Raw genomic sequence first — 20,817 nt, forward strand, 5'->3', positions numbered from 1 at the left:
AAGTTACAAGGTCAACGACAGTCGAGGATTTACAATGTTAGTTACGGCAATGGAGGTGAATGGCTACGTAGTCGCAACGGAGTTTTGCCAATCATCTTAAGGTGGAAGGCCTTGCAGCAGGAGAGGCAGATTTAGATGTGTGTATGGCAGAATAAGTTCATCTTCGTTTCTGTTTTGGATCAAGGTTCGGGAAAGTCGCCCCGGTTCAAGATCGGAGCCCTGCATTCCAGCCAATTCGAGTTATTTTTAGAAGAATGTAGATACTTGAATATCGTGCCGCCAAGTTCCTGATGATCGCAAATAGTAATAGGAAATCCCACGAAACCCAGAGAAGGTACCCGTACGCGTTGCCAAGATCGGAAGGTAATGGAAGAAAGTGATTTCAAGAATTATTCAGAGAGAACTAGACAACTGATTCAAAGTATGATCTTTCTATTGTTTTGCTAGAGACAGAATTGTGGCGGTGATTTGTTTAAAGTTTTTGTTTGTAATGATACTGAGGACTATAGGCATTTTTCTAATCTTTGACTTGAATTGTTCTGTTCAGTTATATGTGAGAGAAAACTTAGCAGAATTTAAAGTGATATATTGTGTGCTAATATTGTTGTTATTAGCAGCTAAGCCTGCTTCTGTTTATGTAACATTGCCCTGAGTGTAACTAATTGATAGAAAAGGTAATATAGACACGTAGTCTTTCAAGAATTGTTTACATAAGAGACGTAATTGTATTTAAGAGAGTTGCTATTGAAGTATTGAATCTGATTTACTTGGAGTTTTAGTATTGACCTTTTTCTACAATTCTCGGATTATGAATAAATTGTTTTCTTGTTTAAATAATTTGCCTGATTCCTGTTACCAATGCACTGCTCATTAAATTCGAATCTGTGTGTCCTTGAATAGCCATGACTGTAGAAAAGAAGTTTTACGTTGCTAGATTTATTATAAGTAAGAGAGGAAGGTCCCGTGATTAACTGAGAAGTTTTCTTCGGAAGGACAATCATATCCTGCGCCACCATTAATTTTGGTGGCGCAGCTAGAAATCAAATAAATTTTCCAAAATTCAATTTAGAAAAACACCAGTTGTTCAGACAAAGAGATTGGCTCCAGCCAGAGGCATTCTCTTAGGTTTGAAAGTTTTGCACACGGGAACAATAATATTTGCGGCCTTGAGTCAACAGTGAATTAAGTTGAGTGAGAGGATTGTGAGCTAAGAGATTAAATCAAGCAACGGATCATATACTCGGAGTTATGACTGTTAAAGTCAAGTTAAGATTGAATATAATATAAATTAAGTAAAGTGAAATTTTAAGGATGAATTTTGCATAGTATAATATCGTAGATTTTACAATGGCACAAAGATTTAATAATGAGATTTAAACGCTATATATTTTTACAATGGCACAGACAACAAGATTTAGTGCGATTTAAATAAAACAATTGTAATAAGATTTAATAATATAGACAAAAATTTACATAATTTTACAACTTCTATATATAGCACACTTGTTTTTTCTTCCATCTAGTCCTGTGCAAAGGGGTATTTAATGGGCTGCTAGTCCTGACTTACCATAATGATGGTAGCAAATGTGTTGTGTTCTCTGAGGCAAATGTCGACCTATCTTCCTGTCTGTCCTATATAGTAGCCAAGTTACAATTTCAGGACATTTCATATACTCTATACTCTAGCACATTCTAGAGTAAATGAAATGTGTTAAAAGATGGTAGCAAATGTATTTCTTGTGTTCTCCGAGGCAAATGTCAACCTATCTTCCTGTCTGTCCTATATAGTAGCCAAGTTAGAATTTCAGGACATTTCATAAACTCTAGAATGCAAATGTATCCACTATCCTTAGGATTAGAGTTGCTAATTTCCATGTGATTTGAATGTGGTGTGAAAGTTTCATTAGTATTTTTGCTATCTTTTCAGATATCCCTTGGATATGTGGAAAGGAATAGGGTGTTCTTCTGTATTTGGGGAACAGGAAGTAGGGGAGGTTGTGTAGTATTTTTTCTATTTTGTTAGAGCTGTAGCCATTTGCCAAAAAACATAGTGAAGATAGTTGAGCTTTGTGGTAGTGGCTGCATCACTACAACAGGTAGCACTGGCTCCATGAGTTAGTGTTTTGAGGATTCTGTATCTGTTGGGCTGGATGATGATGCAATTGTTTGTGTAGATATCTTCTAGCATGTGTCAACTTTAAGACTTTGTATCTTTTGTCTGTTACAATTTTATTAGTTTCACTTACTCATAGTCATATAGATCAGTGCTTCCCAAACTTCTAGATGTCAGGGCCCCCTTTGCAAAAATTAAAATATCATGGTCCCCCCCTCAAAAAAAAAAAATTGTAATAGAGAGATATATTATTATAATATTTATTGTATTTATATTCAATACAAAACATACACAGTGAATATTGCAAAAATCGAATGCATATATTACATTTTTTGCCTCTTACCGTTTGGTTCTGAAGACGATGCGGGCTGTTCTGGTAAAATATGAAATACTGTCCTTTTTTTTGAGTCAGTTTCTGCTTCTTCTGATTGTTCGCGGGAATTTTTTTAAATTTTTTATCAGCCACTTATCCATCTCAGGGTTAAATTTTTTAACGTAGTAGAATAGATCAAATAATAGCACCACTTACCGATACAGGCACACCACAGACTGATGACATGAAATTAGTGAATATTACCTGAATAAGGGAATCCCCGGACCAGGAACATTTTTCTCTTTTGTGATTTCTCTCCCTTTACGGTAATTAAGCCTAACGCGAAACAGACAGCAAAGACAGGTTATTAAAACATGCATATGATTGGTGCGGTATTAACAAAAGATCGTGCAACCGAAAGATAAAAGCAGCATAGCTGACAATTGAGTTAAAATGCTAACTCTCTTTAACCGAATTCCATATGTGAAACTGCCATAACATTCATTATATATATATATTACTTAGTTTTAACACTTTTACGAATTTTAACACGTTCGGTTGAATTTTATTGCTACCTTGGGAAATCGAACTCACACAGATCTAATTAATAACAATAGTTTTTAGTTAGATACTGTGTTTGCCCATGCAACATATGGTTTTGTTTCAGTCTGTACAGCATAATTTCTGTATGAGGGGACACGTGATTCAGTAATTAGTGCATTTTATCCCAGTTGTCTCTAATTGCACTATTTGTTGAGAAATATATTACACAGACTCCTCATACCTTATTCACTGGCATAATAAAAGTACTTGTTTTTATTGCCTCTGCAGTATAGTGGCTGTTAGGGAGGGGTGTTGTTTACCACTGCAAGCGAGTTACTATCTCTCCCACATGAACTCGTTTAAGCTTTTTTTCATGTGTGAAGTATATGCGAAACTTTTATTGGTAACAGAAAACTAGCTCGGATGACAGTGATAATATAAAACGAGTTTTGATATGTATATAAAGTCAATATCAACAGTCCCTGATTACGAACGCGAGATGAAAGGGACAGGAAGATTTGGAGCTTCCCTGGAATTCAAAGTAAATACAATTAACCACTGTTTTGAAATGAAACATATGAATAAGCAATATTTACTAATATTCATTAAGTGCCGAAATACGCAGGAAGCAAAGTTTGTAAACCAACACCAATGTGCAAATTTTTCCATTAAAATATAAAAAATAGCAAAAAAGAAATAATAAATAATAAAAGTTAAATACGTTTCTTTTAAAATAAAAAAAATCTATTTAGTCTTAAAACATTTTAAATTTGTTTTCATTATTTCACGGCCCCCCTCAACAAAACCTACGGCCCCCAACGGGGCCGCGGCCCACAGTTTGGGAAGCGCTGGTATAGATTGTAACAAGTAGTTGTGTTCTGAGGATGCTAGTTTGAAATCCAGTGAAATATAAGCTAGTTAATAAACATCTTTTTTATGTTTTTTTTAATGTGATGCTGGAGTTTTTTACATATGTAAACTGTGAAAGTTTTTAAATATGTTTGGTACGCATGATCCATTAAAACTATTTAAAACACCTACTACTTCCACATACAGAGGTATTTCCCTACTGAGTGTTCCTGGCAAAATCTATACAAGTATACTTGAGAAACGGTTGAGAAGAATTGTGGAAGAAAAGCTTGGTGAAGAACAAGCTGGATTCAGGCCAAATAGAGGCTGTCAGGATCAGATCTTCACTTTACGACAAATAGTCGAGAAAGCATGGGAATATAACAAAGATCTGTATTTAAGTTTTGTCGATCTGGAAAAGGCATGTGATAAGGTGCCAAGAGAGAAGCTATTTAATATGCTGCAGTTATATGGTGTCAATGGGGCATTATATCAAGCAATACTTAGTCTTTATTTGAGTTGTAAGTCAGCAGTTAGAATTGAAGGAAGTAGAGGAAGATGGTTTAATGTTAAATCTGGTGTGAGACAAGAATGTACATTATCCCCTCTGTTATTCATTATCTATATAGATCACATTATGAAGGAAAGTGGTATTAAACATGATATCGGAATTGGAGATGTTAATGTCAGCTCTTTGCTTTATGCGGATGATGTTATACTTCTAAATAAATCCGCTACAAGTCTGCATGATTCTCTGACTAAATTGAATAGCTGTTGTAATAGATATGGTATGAAGGTCAGCAATAAAAAGACAAAAACAATGAAAATAGGCAGAATCATTGAAAATGTCAACTGTGTTGTGAATGGAGAACCTGTGGAACAAGTAAAACATTTCAGCTACTTAGGCACGATTTTTGCTGAAGATGGTAAATTAAATATAGAAATAGACAACAGAATCAGCAAAGCTGGTATGGTGGGAAGTCAATTGAATAAATTCATATGGAATAAGAGAGAAATTAGTCGGAACACTAAATTAGCTGTATACAAGACAGTGTTCAAACCAGTTTTAACTTATGGGTCTGAGAGCTGGGTCAGAAGTAAAACACTTGACCAAAGACTAGAGACTGCAGATATGAGAGTCCTGAGAAAGATTATAGGTGTGAACAGCTGGCATCAATGGCGATATCATATTAAAAACGAGGATATTAGGAAAGAACTTGACATTGTCTGCATCCAGGAATGCGTTAGCAGAGCTAATCTCAGGTGGTATGGTCACCTAAACAGAATGGGTGAGGAAAGATTAGGAAAACAAGTGTTCTCTGCTAGGTTGGCAGCAAAACGACCCAGAGGAAGACCAAGATATAGGTGGATTGATACGGTACAAAGTGCCTTAGACGATAGAAATATAAGATCTGATAATGTTGGAGTCTTGACAAGTAACAGACTGATTTGGAGGAAAATTGTAGATAGGAAGTTAGTAATGATATAATTTTTTCATGTAGTACTATCATATCCTGTACACTACCTTGTGGGTACATGGCAGGAATTTGATGATGATGACTACTTCCACACAATATGAATGATATGAAGAATGATAGTTCTTATATAGCATAATGGTGGCACATATATTAATACTTTCTTCTCTTCCTGTCACTAATGACAGGGAATACCAACACTTTGCTTTCAGTTAAAGAAATTCCTTTAATAAGTATTTTGAAAACAACAGCATATTAGTTGCTGTTAACAGACTTTTTTCCATGCACTTTTTAATAAAACTTCCATTTTATTCCTTAATTCATTTTACAGAAGGTTTCAATCTATATTATTCCATAACTTCAAATTTTCTGCCATTACTTTCTCTCTGTAGTCTCTGCTGAAAACAGAGACTACAGAGAGAAAGTAATGAATTTGAATGAATTTTGGATGAAATGAATTTGAATGAATTTTGGATGAAATGAATTTGAAATGAAAACAGAATTTCCTATTCTGTTAACTAACTCTGCTAATGCATTCTTGAATGCCAACAATGGCAAATTTTTTCCTAATATCCTCATTTTTAATGTGATTCTGTTCATTGATGCCAACTGTTCACTCCTCCTCTTTCGAATTTTATCTACTCTGACTTTCCACATTTTAGTTTTTTGATGGCTTTCTTCTCCACTTCAAATATTGATATGTATTCCTGATTGCATTTCTGTTGATGTTTTCTACCACCATAAGCACAAATAAGTCTCACTGTCCAGTTCCCCATTTTGATATTTGGCCTTATCACTCTACTTGATATTGCCTGCCACTCAAGCAGATTATCCTCGTATTTACTGTTGTATACTATAGGTATTTTCAATGTCAGAACCATCATAGAAAGATATCTAGAAAAACAAAAAGATGTGTACCTCTGCTTCATAGATTACAAAAAGGCATTCGACAATGTCCAACATGAACAATTAATTGAAATCCTTTCAAAAATAGGCATGGATGGAAAAGACATTAGGCTATTAACTAATCTTTACTGGAAACAGACTGCATCTTTGAGAATAAATAGAGAGACCTCAGAAGAATATCCAGTTCAGAACGGTGTGAGACAAGGCTGTGTCTTTTCTCCGATTCTCTTTAACCTGTACACAGAAAAAATATTTAATAAAATTAGTAACCTCAAAGGAATCACTGTAGGGGGCAGAAATATTAATAATCTAAGATATGCAGATGACACGATTCTTCTAGCTGAAAACAAATATGATCTCAAAACTCTTATAGATGAAACCCTCAAGTACAGCAAACAGTATGGCCTCAGTTTCAACTTCAAAAAGACAAAAATCATGATAATTTCAAGAGAAAAGGAAATACCAAAAATATGCATCAATATAAAAGGAAATAAATTAGAACATGTGCAATACCTCGGACACTGATCACAGAGAATGGCAGGACAGAAGATGAAATTAGAAAAATGATTGAAATTGCAAGGTCAACTTTCAACAGTATGAAAAATCTACTAACATCTAGAGAATTAAATCTGAAAACTAGACTAAGAATCTCCAAATGCTACATATGGTCTACATTATTATACGGAGTAGAGACACAGACACTCTCCAATCTGAGTGTGAAAAAACTGGAGGCCTTTGAAATGTGGATGCTGTGAAGAATTATGAGGATATCATGAAAAGACAAATGAAGAGGTACTAGAGATGATAGGCATAAACAGGAGCCTGATGAAAGAAATTAAAAAGAGAAAAGTCAGCTATTTTGGACATATTCTGAGGCATAACTGCCTACAAAGGACACTTCTCGAAGGAACTGTTGAGGGAAAGAGGAAGACAGACTGGAGTGAATGAAAAATATAGAAGACTGGACCTATCTCTCATATGAGGAATGTAGCAGAGAGGTGCAGAATAGGACATGGTGGAGACACATGGTAGTCAATCTCCTGGAGAATATTTGTTACTTAAAAAGATCTCACCTGTTTTTGTCTTCTTTGTTTCAGTCATGCTTATTATGTTGATCTGGTACTTATTCAATTCTTCTACTAGTTCCACTTCTTTTTCATTGATGCTTCTTACATTGATAGTACCAATCTTGACATCTGCTGATGTTGAATTGAGATTTGTACCAAAATGATGGTACAACATGACAGAAAAAAGAGTCTTTATCCAACAAATGAAGCAATTTGTGTATATTTTTAAAATCAGAACTTTTCATTACTGAAGTTAATACGTTCCAATGCCTCTGCAAGATAACCAAGCAGTTTACTCATGTTTTGGTTTATAGACAGACAACAGACATATAGTAATAATAATAATAGTAATTGCCTTTCAGTTATCATTAGTTGATATTCGCTTTGGTCATCACCAAAGCATTTTCATAAACACAAGAATGTGAGATATGCATGTGCACACATGCATATTGATAAATGTTTCTTTTTTGGTCGGTTATGTTTACTGAGGCATAGTCTAAATTCATGCATTTATTGTGGATTTAGTTAGTACCATTGTTCCATACTTAGAGGAAATGTTCACATACTAAATACAAATAAAGTGCTTAGAAAGTTACCTATGTAACTCATATGCCATTGAGGAGACACATGGGTTTTTTTAGGCAACAGGTAGAGTTTTTTCTATTTAATTTTTCTAGAATACATAGCTTTATTCTATTCGGAATTAAACTTTCTGCAGTTAGAAATTGGTAAATTTTGGTGTATTTTCATATTGATTGAACTTTGTAAGACATTTGATTACTTATATCAGTGGCTGCTATTCCTGACTGATCAATCAATACAGATAATTTTTTTTTTGAAAGGTGCTGGATGATAAAAATGTGCGTCGTAGGTTTCGTGCCAGTAACTATCAGAGTACTACTAGAGTGAAACCTTTCATATGCACGATGCCTATGAGGCTAGATGATGGTTGGAATCAGATACAGTTTAACTTGGCAGATTTCACCCGTAGGGCATATGGAACAAATTATGTTGAGACTCTACGTGTACAGGTAGGTCTACTCAAGACTATGTGAAAAGAGTAAACTTTTTTTTTTAATCCAAATGTTGTAAATATGAACTGCTATTTGAAATAAAAAGGACAGCGTAGGTGGTTCGCCCATATGGTAGCACTTTTTTTTTAAAATTACAGATGGAATCTTTTGTAATTGTTGCATATTTGAATCTGATAGTTATATAATGTGTATGGTGAAATAAAGCATTTTTATTTAGTTTCAGAAAGTGACCTATACCATAGTAAAAGTTGAAGTTTAGTTTTAATAAACAAATTGAATTAATACTCAAACATTCTACTATTGTTCCATGTAGCTCGCAAGAAATATACAGAATGGCAGGTATGCCTTGTTACTAGGTATCCATCTGGATATTGAATAAGCAAGAATGGATTGCTAATTTGGCCTAGTTGACCAGATTGCATTCTGTATTGACTTAAACCAGGGGTTTAAGTCAATACAGAATGCAATCTGGCCAGCTGGAATATAGATCAGGCCAGTGGACTATAAACTACAGTCCACAGGCCTGATCTGGCCTACCACCTATTATTATAGCCCTGTGAGCTAAGGAATGGTTTTTAAACGAATTTTGTGACAGAATCATGAAATTGCTGTTTCTGTATCCATAGAGTATTGTTAATGTGATTCAGCCATGTCCATTTGTTTCCATATTGTCTATGGCTGCTTTCAGGACACATGTATAGTTATGGCAGTAACTGTTTTTTGCACTCCTGTCACTGAACATTGCCACTGACACCACTCACACTCACAGTGCTAACTTGATGGTGTTTTGAGTGCTATGCATTTCATGTCGGTGAATACTGGTATATTTTTTTATATTAATATTTGGGAGCTTGGAAAATACATTTTATAAGATGAAACGGATATAATCTCATTACAGATCAACCTTATATCTAATAAGCATTTGAATCAGTTTTGATTAACACTAACCTTGAATCTCAGTTAAGTGTAATCATGTCTCATAAAAAGAATAATGTACTTCTCATTATTTTGCCAAAAATCTGTTTTTACACAATTATACATAGTATGCCTGTTAAGTAATGAGACTACAGTTATTATATCAAAACAAAGAACTATATTTGGAATTATCAATTACACAGATTCCAAATAATCTCCCTCTAACTCCACACAACATTTACATCTGTCATACAGGTGTTTGAAGGCATGGTAAAAGTCCTGAACGGGAACCTCCTTCAGTCTTGGGTCACATCTCATTAGATGCCCTCAATGTAGCTGGTGCTTCCCTTTCAGGGCACACTTCATCTTGTGAGAGCCAAATCTAGTGAATGGGGGGGGGTGACGTTCGATTACACAGATCGACTCTGAAGCCAGAAACTGCTTCACAGGCAGTGCGTTGTTGTGGAACAGTTCTTTCCTGACACGTCACACGTAAGCATACAAATGTTACATTACTCCTAAATGATACTAACTGTTGACTGTGGTGCCCTCAGAAACAAATGTGCAGTGGATAATTCCAGTAGCGTCGAAAAAAAAGAAAAAAAAAACAGCCATTGTCTTGACATGTGGTTTTTGCAACCTGACTTTCTTCTGCCAGGGAGAAGATGTTCCATGCTGTCTGGTCACTGAAGTCCCAACCAGTTTGAAACAGCTGTCAGGCGAGTGAAACCTTATCAAAATGGACTAATAAAAGGCTCATGTTCAGCTGAACTGAAGATAGTTAAAAATCTCATACAGTCATGATTTGCTTATGTTTGTGTCAGTATTATATATAAATATACAGTGGATTCTGGATAACTGGGACATATCATGACTAGAATATTTTGGCTCAATTAAGTGGCTGCCTCAATTATGCAAAGCTTCATGTTAATAGTTAAAAAGACATTATTTATTCAAATTAATTATTATAGTGAAATATATAGCCTATTTAAATTTCCCTCATTGTTAGTATCAATAGAGACTTGTCCTTAAAATCCTTCAATGTAATTCTATTTAAAATCATCATGATTCAGCTTCGTAGTTAGCTCTTCTGACTTCCTTTTTAACGTCGGACCACTGATGCCCACTTCTCATCAGTTATAATGAAAAACCACTGATTTAGGGTGTCCTTAACGTCAGGATCCTTATCTTTGTGCTTCCCTTTTTGAAATGTTCCCTGTTTTCTATGGCGTGTTCATTCTTCACACAGTTTATCTTGCTGTTGTATCAAACATGCAATCATAGATTTTCATAATCCAGTTATCTCTGCCAGATGATGATGACAGTAAGGCAATTTTTTCTTCTAGTCAGTCACAAATGTTGACCTTTTTTTTTTTTTTTAATCTGGCTTCCACTCATAAAAGGTTCATTTGTACCATGGATGGGTGAGGAATTTTTTAATATGTACTTTTTATTGATTTTGTATATTTTTCATTTATTTTTTTTACCTGGTCTAGAGACCAAACATTGAACTTAGGCCTCCAATAAGTGAGGTGTAGTCTCACACCTTTGATTTGATTTTCCCTTTTCAGTTGTTTCCAACTGTAGGTGACTTTGTAAGCATTGCCCACAAAGTATTCCTTATGAGATTTTTACAGGGTAGTTCACCATTGCTTTCTTTCCCCAACCCCCTCAATTTTATCCGGGCTCAGGACTGGCATATGGCTGGAACATATTCATGACTGTAATCCATGTGTGTTCATGGTGCCAGTTTGTTTGCCTGTTCTGGGGAACGAAAAACCCGAGTTTCCAGATGAAAACATCCCCCCCCACCTTCATATGAGACCGGCTAACTTACCTTTGGTCAAAAGAGACCAGATAAAAGTTCCTCACATCACTGATGGGAATCAAGCCCAGGTCTTTCCGACCAAAGGGCTTTGTCTATACTGACTGAGCTACGGAGTCTCACACCAGGATGAAATTCATCTCCCATCTAAATACAATCACAAACATCTATGCCCATTGTGGGATTCGAACCTGCAGCCTGTTTGTTGCAGAGCAGATGTGCTAACTACTTAGCCAACCAGGCCAGCATGGCATCTTGATAAGGGTACAAAATTTTATAAAAATTATAATTAAACACAAAATTATCCAGAAACAGAACACTAAAAAAATCTCTTTATTCTTTCTTGTAGTTTTTTAATTTCTTTACTTTTCTGCAGAGGCTAGTTGCTTTTTCTTATACGGTTATACACTGTATAACTTCAGTTGGTGAGAGTCATTTACATGCGTCACCTAAAACGTGTGGAACAAAGCTGAGTCATTTACAAGTTGTAATTTGGCACATTATGGCCTTTACTCTTCTTGTGCCAGTAATCCTTAAACCACCAACCGTTTACAAACAATTAGCTCCTAGGGATAATCTTGAAAGTTTATTTTTCACTTGGTTAGAGTATAATAAATTTAGTTTAATCCTTTATCCAAGTGTGAGCAAACAAAGTTTGCGCCTGAAAGTATCTTCAGGACTGGGGTAAGGTGGTACAACACCAGGGCACTCCTTGCAAAGGTGGAGCAAGATACCAACACTTCTTAGTATCTCCCATAATGCAAAACACATCTCCTTGCAGATATGTCTAATGTTATGCATTAAGGGAAGGGCCATAACCCAGACTAGTTTCGACCTTTATTGAGGTCTCTTCAGTGGGAGCCAGGCCCAAGTGGAGATACCAGGCAGAAGCATTAGCAGGTCATCTCTACCTATAGGAGTTGCCAAATGGTGTGCCACCTTTTTTTAATAAATTACTCTGGATTTAGAGAAAGATGTTGAAAGTTTATTTTTCACTTGGTTAGAGTATAATAAATTTAGTTTAATCTTTTATCCATGTGTGAGCTTCAACATCTTTCTCTAAATCCAGAGTAATTTATTAAAAAAGGGTGGCACACCATTTGGCAACTCCTATAGGTAGAGATGACCTGCTAATGCTTCTGCCTGGTATCTCCACTTCGGCCTGGCTCCCACTGAAGAGACCTCAGTAAAGGTCGAAACTAGTCTGGGTTGTGGCCCTTCCCTTAATGCATAACATTAGACATATCTGCAAGGAGATGTGTTTTGCATTATGGGAGATACTGAGTAAGGAGTGTTATAGCTTGCTCCACCTTTGCAAGGAGTGCCCTGGTGTTGTACTACCTTACCCCAGTCCTGAAGATACTTTCAGGTGCAAACTTTGGTTGCTCACACTTGGATAAAGGATTAAACTAAATTTATTATAGGGATAATCTTGAGTGCTGCAATCTCCTGTTAGAAATAACTGGCTTGCTGTTTCAAATAAGCAAATACAATTCTGGCAATTTTCTTTATTTGGTTTTGTTCTTTAAGATTTGTTCCAAATAAACTGCTATCCCAATTAGTCTATGGCCCAATTAATCAATATGTATAATATTGTGTAAATTTCATGCTAAAACATTTTTTATGATATTTATTTGTGTGCATTTCTTATGTTTTGTATTATCAGAGTTGCCACGTGGATAAGCAGTATCAATACAAAAAAGAAACTTAAATATATTTTAAATAGGCAACTTGCTTACCTTGATATTGCAATCCTTAGGGAACTAAGTATTAATATTGTGTATGCATGATATTTTATGTTTTATTATTGTAGTTTTTTCCTAAGCCACTGTAAAAAATGTAATCACTCTGCTATGTCAGTCAGTAGCCATGTTGTCATTTAAATTTTGCTTTGAATATAGGTAAAGGGTATCCAGGTAGTGAGTGTATATGCAATAGAAAAGGAGAAAATCTACAGAGTTGAATTCTGCTATCTTGATTTTTTTTTTTTTTAACATGGATCTTTATCTACTCTGCGAGAAAGAACATGAAATTAATATTTAAGGAGAATACAACATATCAAACCTTTGTCAGTAGGAGTGTTATGTATGTATATTCATGGTAATGGAAAGCAGGGAGGAGACATTCCATAAAGTGAGATGAAATCTACAATGAAATCCTATTTCCTCAAAGAACTCAATTAAATATCACCTCTGTTGTCAAAGCAATTATCTTCATGCCCACTTACAAAAAATTAAAGATGTTTTTCATCATACTTCGCTAGAAGAAGATATATGCAATTATGCTAGCGGAGTGAGATCTTCAACTTTTTTTTATTGTTGTGATGTAAGGAATTTGAGAGGTCAGACAGACTGAATGAGTAGAGTAAAAAAAAAAAATGATTTTTTTTTTACTCTACTTCAGCCATAATCCAAAAGGTTATTTTGGATTATGGCTGAAGCAACTCGGGCTATGAGGCACATGTATTATGTCTGCTAATTGTGTGTGTTCTTTTGCTGGGTTTGTCTGTTTTGTGGGATGAAAAACCTCAGTTTCAAGGAGAAAAACCATACCACTTCTGTATGAGACTGGATAACTCACCTTTAGTTGAAAAGTCCTGATAAAGGTTCCTTGTGTCCTAGATGAGATGCAAACTCAGGTTGTTCCAACCAAAGAGCATCGTTGAAAATGACTGAGCTACAGAGGCTCTGGGGAATGAAAAAGGAAGATAGTGAAACTATAGAACATTTAGCTGAATGCTATATTTGTCATTTGTATATTGATTGATATCTCTCAGAAATAAGTTATGAGAAGATATATTAATGCAAGAAATTTTTTTTCTGTGAGTTTGTTTTATGTATAATATTTGTAATCTATACAATTGTCATATAGTTATCTAATTCAAATTCATTAATAAGAATTTGAATTAGATAACTGTATGTAATACTCTCAGGAATGTACAGGATATTATGACCTGAGAAGTTTACATCACTGCTGAATTTATACCAACAAATTTTCCTCCAAATATAATTTGCTATCTGTCAGAACTCCAATATTATTAGACTGCATATTTTGGTCTTTCTCTGTTTTTTTTTTTCCTGCCATCCTTGTTTTAAATAAAACTTATCTCTCTCATTCTCTTTAAGTGACTACATTCCCTGAGATTAGCTCTGCTCAAACATTCTGAATGTTAACAATGTCAATTTCTTTTCTAATATCCTCATTTTTAATATGGTTGTGCCATTGGTGCCAACTGTTCACTATGCTAATCTTTCTCAGACTTATCATAGATGTGGTCTCTAGTTTTTGATCGAGTGTGTTATTTCTACCCAGCTCTCAGATCCATAAGTTAAAATTGATTAGAACATTGGTTTGCATACGGCTGGTTTAGACTAATTTCTCTCTTAGTCCACATAAATTTATTCTGTTGACTTCTTACCATACCAGCTTGCTAATTCTGTTGTGTATTCTATGTTTAATTTGCTATCTTTGCTAAAAATTGTGCCTACAATAGCTGAAACGTTTTACTTGTTCTATAGGATTTCCATTCAAGATGCAGTTGATGTTTTCAGTGTTCCTGCCTATTTTCATAGTCTGTGTTTTTATTAATTTTTTATATACCAAATATTACAGCAGCTTTTCAATTTACGTAAGGAATCCTAAATAAATCCTGTACTGGATTTATTTAGGAGTCTAACATCTTCATAAAGTAAACAGCTGGGATTAATTATTATTATGTGATAAGTTTTAAAAGAGGTAAACCGTGAGTAGACATAACTATACAAATAAATAACGGAAAAACTCACGTAGAAATATTATTTAATAGTATAATTTTCGCCTGTGTGTCACAGGCATCTTCAGTACAATTAGGCACAAAAATTAAACACTAACTGACAATTTAAAAAAGCGCCACCTAAGTAGCTGGTGTAAGATAACTAAAAAGGTCAATAACTTTCCTAAAAAAAAAAAAAAAAAAAAAAAAAATTAATACAATAAAAAGTTAGGAAAGATTAGCTGATTTGTAAAATACTATCTCCCATAAAGGGGATAGTACTTTACAAATCAGCTAATCTTTCCTAACTTTTTATTGTATTAATTTTTTTAGGAAAGTTATTGACCTTTTTAGTTATCTTACACCAGCTACTTAGGTGGCGCTTTTTGGAATTGTCAGTTAGTGTTTAATTTTTGTGCCTAATTGTACTGAAGATGTCTGTGACACACAGGCGAAAATTATACTATTAAATAATATTTCTACGTGAGTTTTTCCGTTATTTATTTGTATTATTATTATGTGGGTATATCCATAGTCAGAAGACTCATCATGGGAGACTTACACAAACCTTTATATACACAATAACTATCATATCTTTCCGTAAACTCAATCACCTGTCAGGGCACTCAAAATTACATCTAGAAGTCCATTCTTCCCTCTTCAAGCAAAAATTCTAGTCCGCATGTTCTTTCACAACCTGCAGGGGTGATCCTTTGTCTGTGTTTTTCATATATTGAAAACTTTTTGTGTCAGTTTTATGGAATTTGTTTTGATATTGTATCTATAAAGAAATTTTTATACTCTGAGTGTTTATTAATTATACAAGGATTCAATTCCGATTTTTGCAATGACTTTCAACTATTTCTTTTAGAATCCAGAAAATCAGACTCAAGACCAAATAAAAAATATATACATTTAACAAAACTATCATCATCATCAAATTCCTGACATTTACCCTCAAGGGGTGTACAGGATACGATAGTACTACATGAAAAATTTTCATAACTTCCTATATACAATTTTCCTCCAAATCAATCTGTTACTTCTCAAGGCTCCAACATTGTCAGATTTTATATTTCTATCTTCTGAGGCGGGGTGCTTAAGGGTCAAAGCTGTATAATTGAGAGGAGAACTCCACATAGCCTTTAAAGGAATGCGGAGAACCGACCAGGGCTTCTGACCTAATGTTCAATCCTCAGCTTCTTGTGGTGCACCCTGTTGGGTATCTACCTAGATACTGAACAAACGAGGATGAGCTGCCAATTTGGGATTTAACCGACCAAATTGTATTCTTATTGGCTTAAACCAATATACAAATGATGGTACAACATGATGAAATTTCATGCTGGCTGGGGCATCACCCGGTTAAACAAGGTCACCATTGTTTTCACCAGGGAACCAGGGCGAACAGCGAAAAGTCAGCTACTGGAACAAATCTGAAAGCACACCCCAACTCAACATCACCAGAGTTAAAGATCGGTACTATCAACATAAGAAGCCTGAATGGCAAAGAAATGGAGCTAGCTGAAGAATTAGATAAGTACCAGATCGACATAATAGAGGTGACTGAAACAAAAAAGACAAAAACTGGTAATGTTGCAATGACTATCTGTGCTCTATGACTACCTGAGATCTATCTGAGCAATAAATATAAGATGTTATATTCAGGCAATGGCAATCAAGTAAAAGGAGTAGCCATAGTATTCAACACAAAATACGAGACTAATCTTCTTGAATGGCTGGCAGTCTCAAGTAGAGTGATGTGGGCAAATATCAGAATGGGGAATTGGACAATGAGACTTATTTGTGCCTATGGTCCCACAGAAGGTTCTACTAAGGTAGAAGTGGAGGAATTTTTTTAATGCTTTAGAAAAAGCAACTGACACAATGAAAAAGGAAAAATTGGTCCTTGTTGGGTATCTAAATAGCAGAGTAGGAAATGATTGTCAGACATACAAAAATATTTTGGGAAAATTTGGAGAAAAGAGCAAAGCTAATGATAATGGCAGATACCTGTTGGATTTCTGCTCAGGACATGGACTGGTTATTACTAACACCATGTTCCAACATAAAAATGTGCACAAATTCACATGGAGAGAAGAGGCAAGGAATAAAAAAAGTCTCATTGACTATGTTATTGTTGATAGTGATGTTTTCTCCCTGGTGCAGGACACCAGAGTGTACAGAGGATTTGAAATTGGAAGCAATCGCTATTTAGTCTTGAGCAGGATAAAATTGAATTTCATATTGAAAAGAATGACATGTAAGAAAGTTTTAAAGCAAATAAAAGTTGAGCAGCTCTCAGATGTGAACTGTAGACTAAAATACACAAAGATTATGGAAGAAAAAATGGAAGTGTTTGAGAACAGGAACCAAACCGTGGAGATTGAGTGGCAAGCCTTGAAGAACACCCTGATTGATTCAACCAGCAAGGCATGTGGTGAGGTTGTCTGCAAGGATAGAAAAAATCAGAACTCCATGGTGGAGTTCTGATTTTTCTGAAAGCATATCAAAAGTACCTGGCAAATAAGTCAGCTTGTGCTCTTAGAGAATATAGAAACAAATATAAGAAAGCGAAACACTGTGTAAAACTAGCTCAACAAAAGTCATGGGAGGACTTTGGCAAAAACATAGAAAATAAATATCAAGAAGGTAAGATATTCTGGAGGTTGTTGAAGAAGCTTAAAATGGAGGAAAGAGTGCTGTAAAAGGAAGTAGAGATGATAAAGGTGACATGAAAACAGGAGAAAAAGATATCTTGAAGTATGGAGTAATTACTTCAAAAAATTGCTAAATGAAACAAGCAGTGATAGCAGTGTTTAAAAACACTCAACCAGCATACAGGCATGAATATATATACATACTTGTAGTAGAAAAAGGCATCAAAGGCTTAAAATGTGGAAAGGCAGCAGGAGTAGATGATATTCGACCAGAAATGCTGAAGTATGGTGGTATAAAAGTCTTACAGTGGCTGCAATGTATAGTTCAGAAAGCCTGGATAGAGGGACAAATTCCTGATGATTGGAGTAGAGCTCTCATAGTACCCATATATAAAAAAGGAAATAAAACTGAATGTGAGAATTACAGAGGTATTTCCCTACTGAGTGTTCCTGGCAAGATCTATGCAAGTATACTGGAGAAACGGTTGAGAAGAATTGTGGATGAAAAGCTTGATGAGGAACAAGCTGAATTCAGGCCAAATAGAGGCTGTCTGGATCAGATCTTCACTTTACAACAAATAGTTGAGAAAGCTTGGGAATATAACAAAGATCTGTATTTAAGTTTTGTCGATCTGGAAAAGGCATATGATAAGGTGCCAAGAGAGAATCTATTCAATACGCTACAGTTATATGGTGTAAATGGGGCATTATATCAAGCAATACTTAATCTTTATTTGAGTTGTAAATCAGCAGTTAGAATTGAAGGAAGTACAGGAAGATGGTTTAATGTTAAATCTGGTGTGAGACAAGGATGTACATTATCCTCTCTATTATTCATTATCTATATGGATCACATTATGAATGAAAGTGGTATTAAACATGATATCAAAATTGGAGATGTTAATGTCAGCTCTTTGTTTTATGCGGACGATGTTATACTTCTAAATATATCCGCTACAAGTTTGCAAGATTTCCTGATTAAATTGAATAACTGTTGTAATAGGTATGGTGCGAAGGTCAGCAATAAAAAGACAAAGACAATGAAAATAGGTAGAATAGTTGAAAATGTCAACTGTGTTGTGAACGGAGAACCCGTGGAACAAGTAAAACACTTGACCAAAGACTAGAGACTGCAGATATGAGAGTCCTGAGAAATATTAGAGGGGTGAATTGATGGCATCAATGGCAATATCATATTAAAAACGAGGATATTAGAAAAGAACTTGACATTGTCAGCATCCAGGAATGCGTTAGCAGAACTAATCTCAGGTGGAATGGGCGAGGAAAGAATGGCAAAACAAGTGTTCTCTGCCAGGTTAGCAGGAAAACGACCCAGAGGAAGACCATGAAATAGGTGGATTGACACGGTACAAAGTCAATTTTATGCCATCTGTTCATGCCCCCTAATCTTTCTCACGACTCTCATATCTGTGGCCTCTAGTCTTTGGTGAAGTGTTTTACTTCTGACCCAGCTCTCAGATTCATAAGTTAAAATTGGTTTGAACACTGTCTTGTATACAGCTAAATTAGTGTTTTGACTAATTTATCTGTTATTAAATATAAACTTTTTCATTTGACTTTTAATCATACCAGCTTTGTTGAATCTGTTGTCTAGGAACCTTGGTTGTCGAACTTAATTCATTCCCAAAGACTGTTCGGAAACCGAATTGTTCGAAAACTGAAACCATTTTCCCATAAGAATTAATGTAAAAGGGATTAATCTGTTCCCGAACCCGAGGTGATTGTTTATTTAAACCTTTACAATAGTACTTCATGCATAAAATCGTATCCCAAAATGATGAAAATCCATAAAATCTTACATAAAAAGAATAAACACAATAAATAGATAAGATATAGACGAAAATTGATCACCTCTTTATTTTTGAGTATTATACAGATCGTTGATTTCGCCATACTGAACTGCATAACAAGATCCGAGACATGAACAGCATTTTCATTTTGGATATGATTTCTTTTTTCATCTCTATTGTGGTGGTTCTAACAACTTTTCTTTTTGGTTTGCTGCTATCACTATTGTTCTGCGGTTCCATGGAGGTTAATTAATAATTTATGAAAAAAAAAACCAACAGAACATAAAGAAAATCAAGAAAACTCACTGCAAATTCGAGCAGGTATCTGCACTGAACGAAGGATGCCGTCTAACTGATACTTTCCTGCTTTATAGCTCAGCATGCAGAGCACGTGGTTGCCATTTGTCTGTTTGTAAAATATATGTTCGGGAACTGAATTGTTCGAGAACAGAGGCATTCGACAACTGAGGTTCCACTGTATTTCCATATTTAATTTACCATCTTCACTAAAAATCGTGCCTAAGTAGCCGAAATGTTTTTCTTGTTCTATAGGTTCTCCATTCACAATGCAGTTGATATTTTCAATGCTTCTGCCTGTTTTCATTGTCTTTGTCTTGTTATTGCTGACCTTCATACCATATCTTTTACAACAGTTATTCAATTTGGTCAAGGAATCTTGCAGACTTGTAGCAGATTTATTTAGAGGTATAAAGCAGAGAGCTGTCATTAACATGTCCAATTTTGATATCAGGTTTAATACCACTTCATAATATGATCCACATAGATAATGAATAACAGAGGGGATAATGTACATCCTTGCCTGACACAAGATTTAATGTTAAACCATCTTCCTGTACTTCAATTCTAACTGCCGACTTATAGCTCAAATAAAGACCAAGTATTGCTTGATATAATGCCCCACTGACACCATACAGCTGTAGCATTTTGAATAGCTTCTCTCTTGACATCTTTTCATATGCTTTTTCCAGATTTACAAAACAATACAGATCTTTGTTATATTCCCATTATTTCTCAACTATTTTTTGTAAAGTGAAAATCTGATCCTGACAACCTCCATTTGGCCTGTTACTTGAGCATCTTTTTATCATAAATCTTACCAGGAACAGTCAGTAGAGAAATACCTCTGTAATTCTCACATTCAGTTATATTTCCCTTTTTTTATATGGGTTCTACGAGAGCTCTGCTCCAATCATCTGGAATTCGTCCCTCTGTTCAGACCCCCTTAACTATGCAGTGCAGCCACTGTAAGACTTTTATACCTCCATACTTGAGCATTTCTGGTCGTATATCATCTATTCCAGCTGCCTTTGCACATTTCAGACTTTTGATGGCTATTTCAGGAATACATATCCATATTTCTTCAAATATAGATATGTATTCCTGATTGCATGCCTAGTCAGTGTTTTTTTTATCATTGTGCTATCATCACTGCTAGTTTGATTTAGCAATTTTTCGAAGTACACTTGGTCGTCGACTTACGACCGACTTCCATTCTGGCTGACAGGTCGTAAGTTGATCTGGTCGTATGTCGGCC

General features: G+C 35.1%; 1 protein-coding gene across 1 annotated transcript in view; it reads left to right on the plus strand.

Annotated features, from left to right (window-relative positions):
- Nucleotides 1-20,817, plus strand: part of Bug22 (cilia- and flagella-associated protein 20) — a 56,314-nt gene that overhangs the window by 25,564 nt on the left and 9,933 nt on the right. The window contains exon 4 of the mRNA XM_090408165.1: nt 8,109-8,297. Within this exon, the coding sequence (XP_090264291.1) occupies nt 8,109-8,297 (189 nt within the window). The remainder of the gene's footprint in view (nt 1-8,108; nt 8,298-20,817) is intronic.

The sequence above is a fragment of the Typopeltis vanoorti genome, chromosome 18 (genome assembly GCF_054136105.1).
Source record: "Typopeltis vanoorti isolate ZY-2024b chromosome 18, IOZ_Tvanoo_1.0, whole genome shotgun sequence".
NCBI lineage: Eukaryota > Metazoa > Arthropoda > Arachnida > Uropygi > Thelyphonidae > Typopeltis > Typopeltis vanoorti.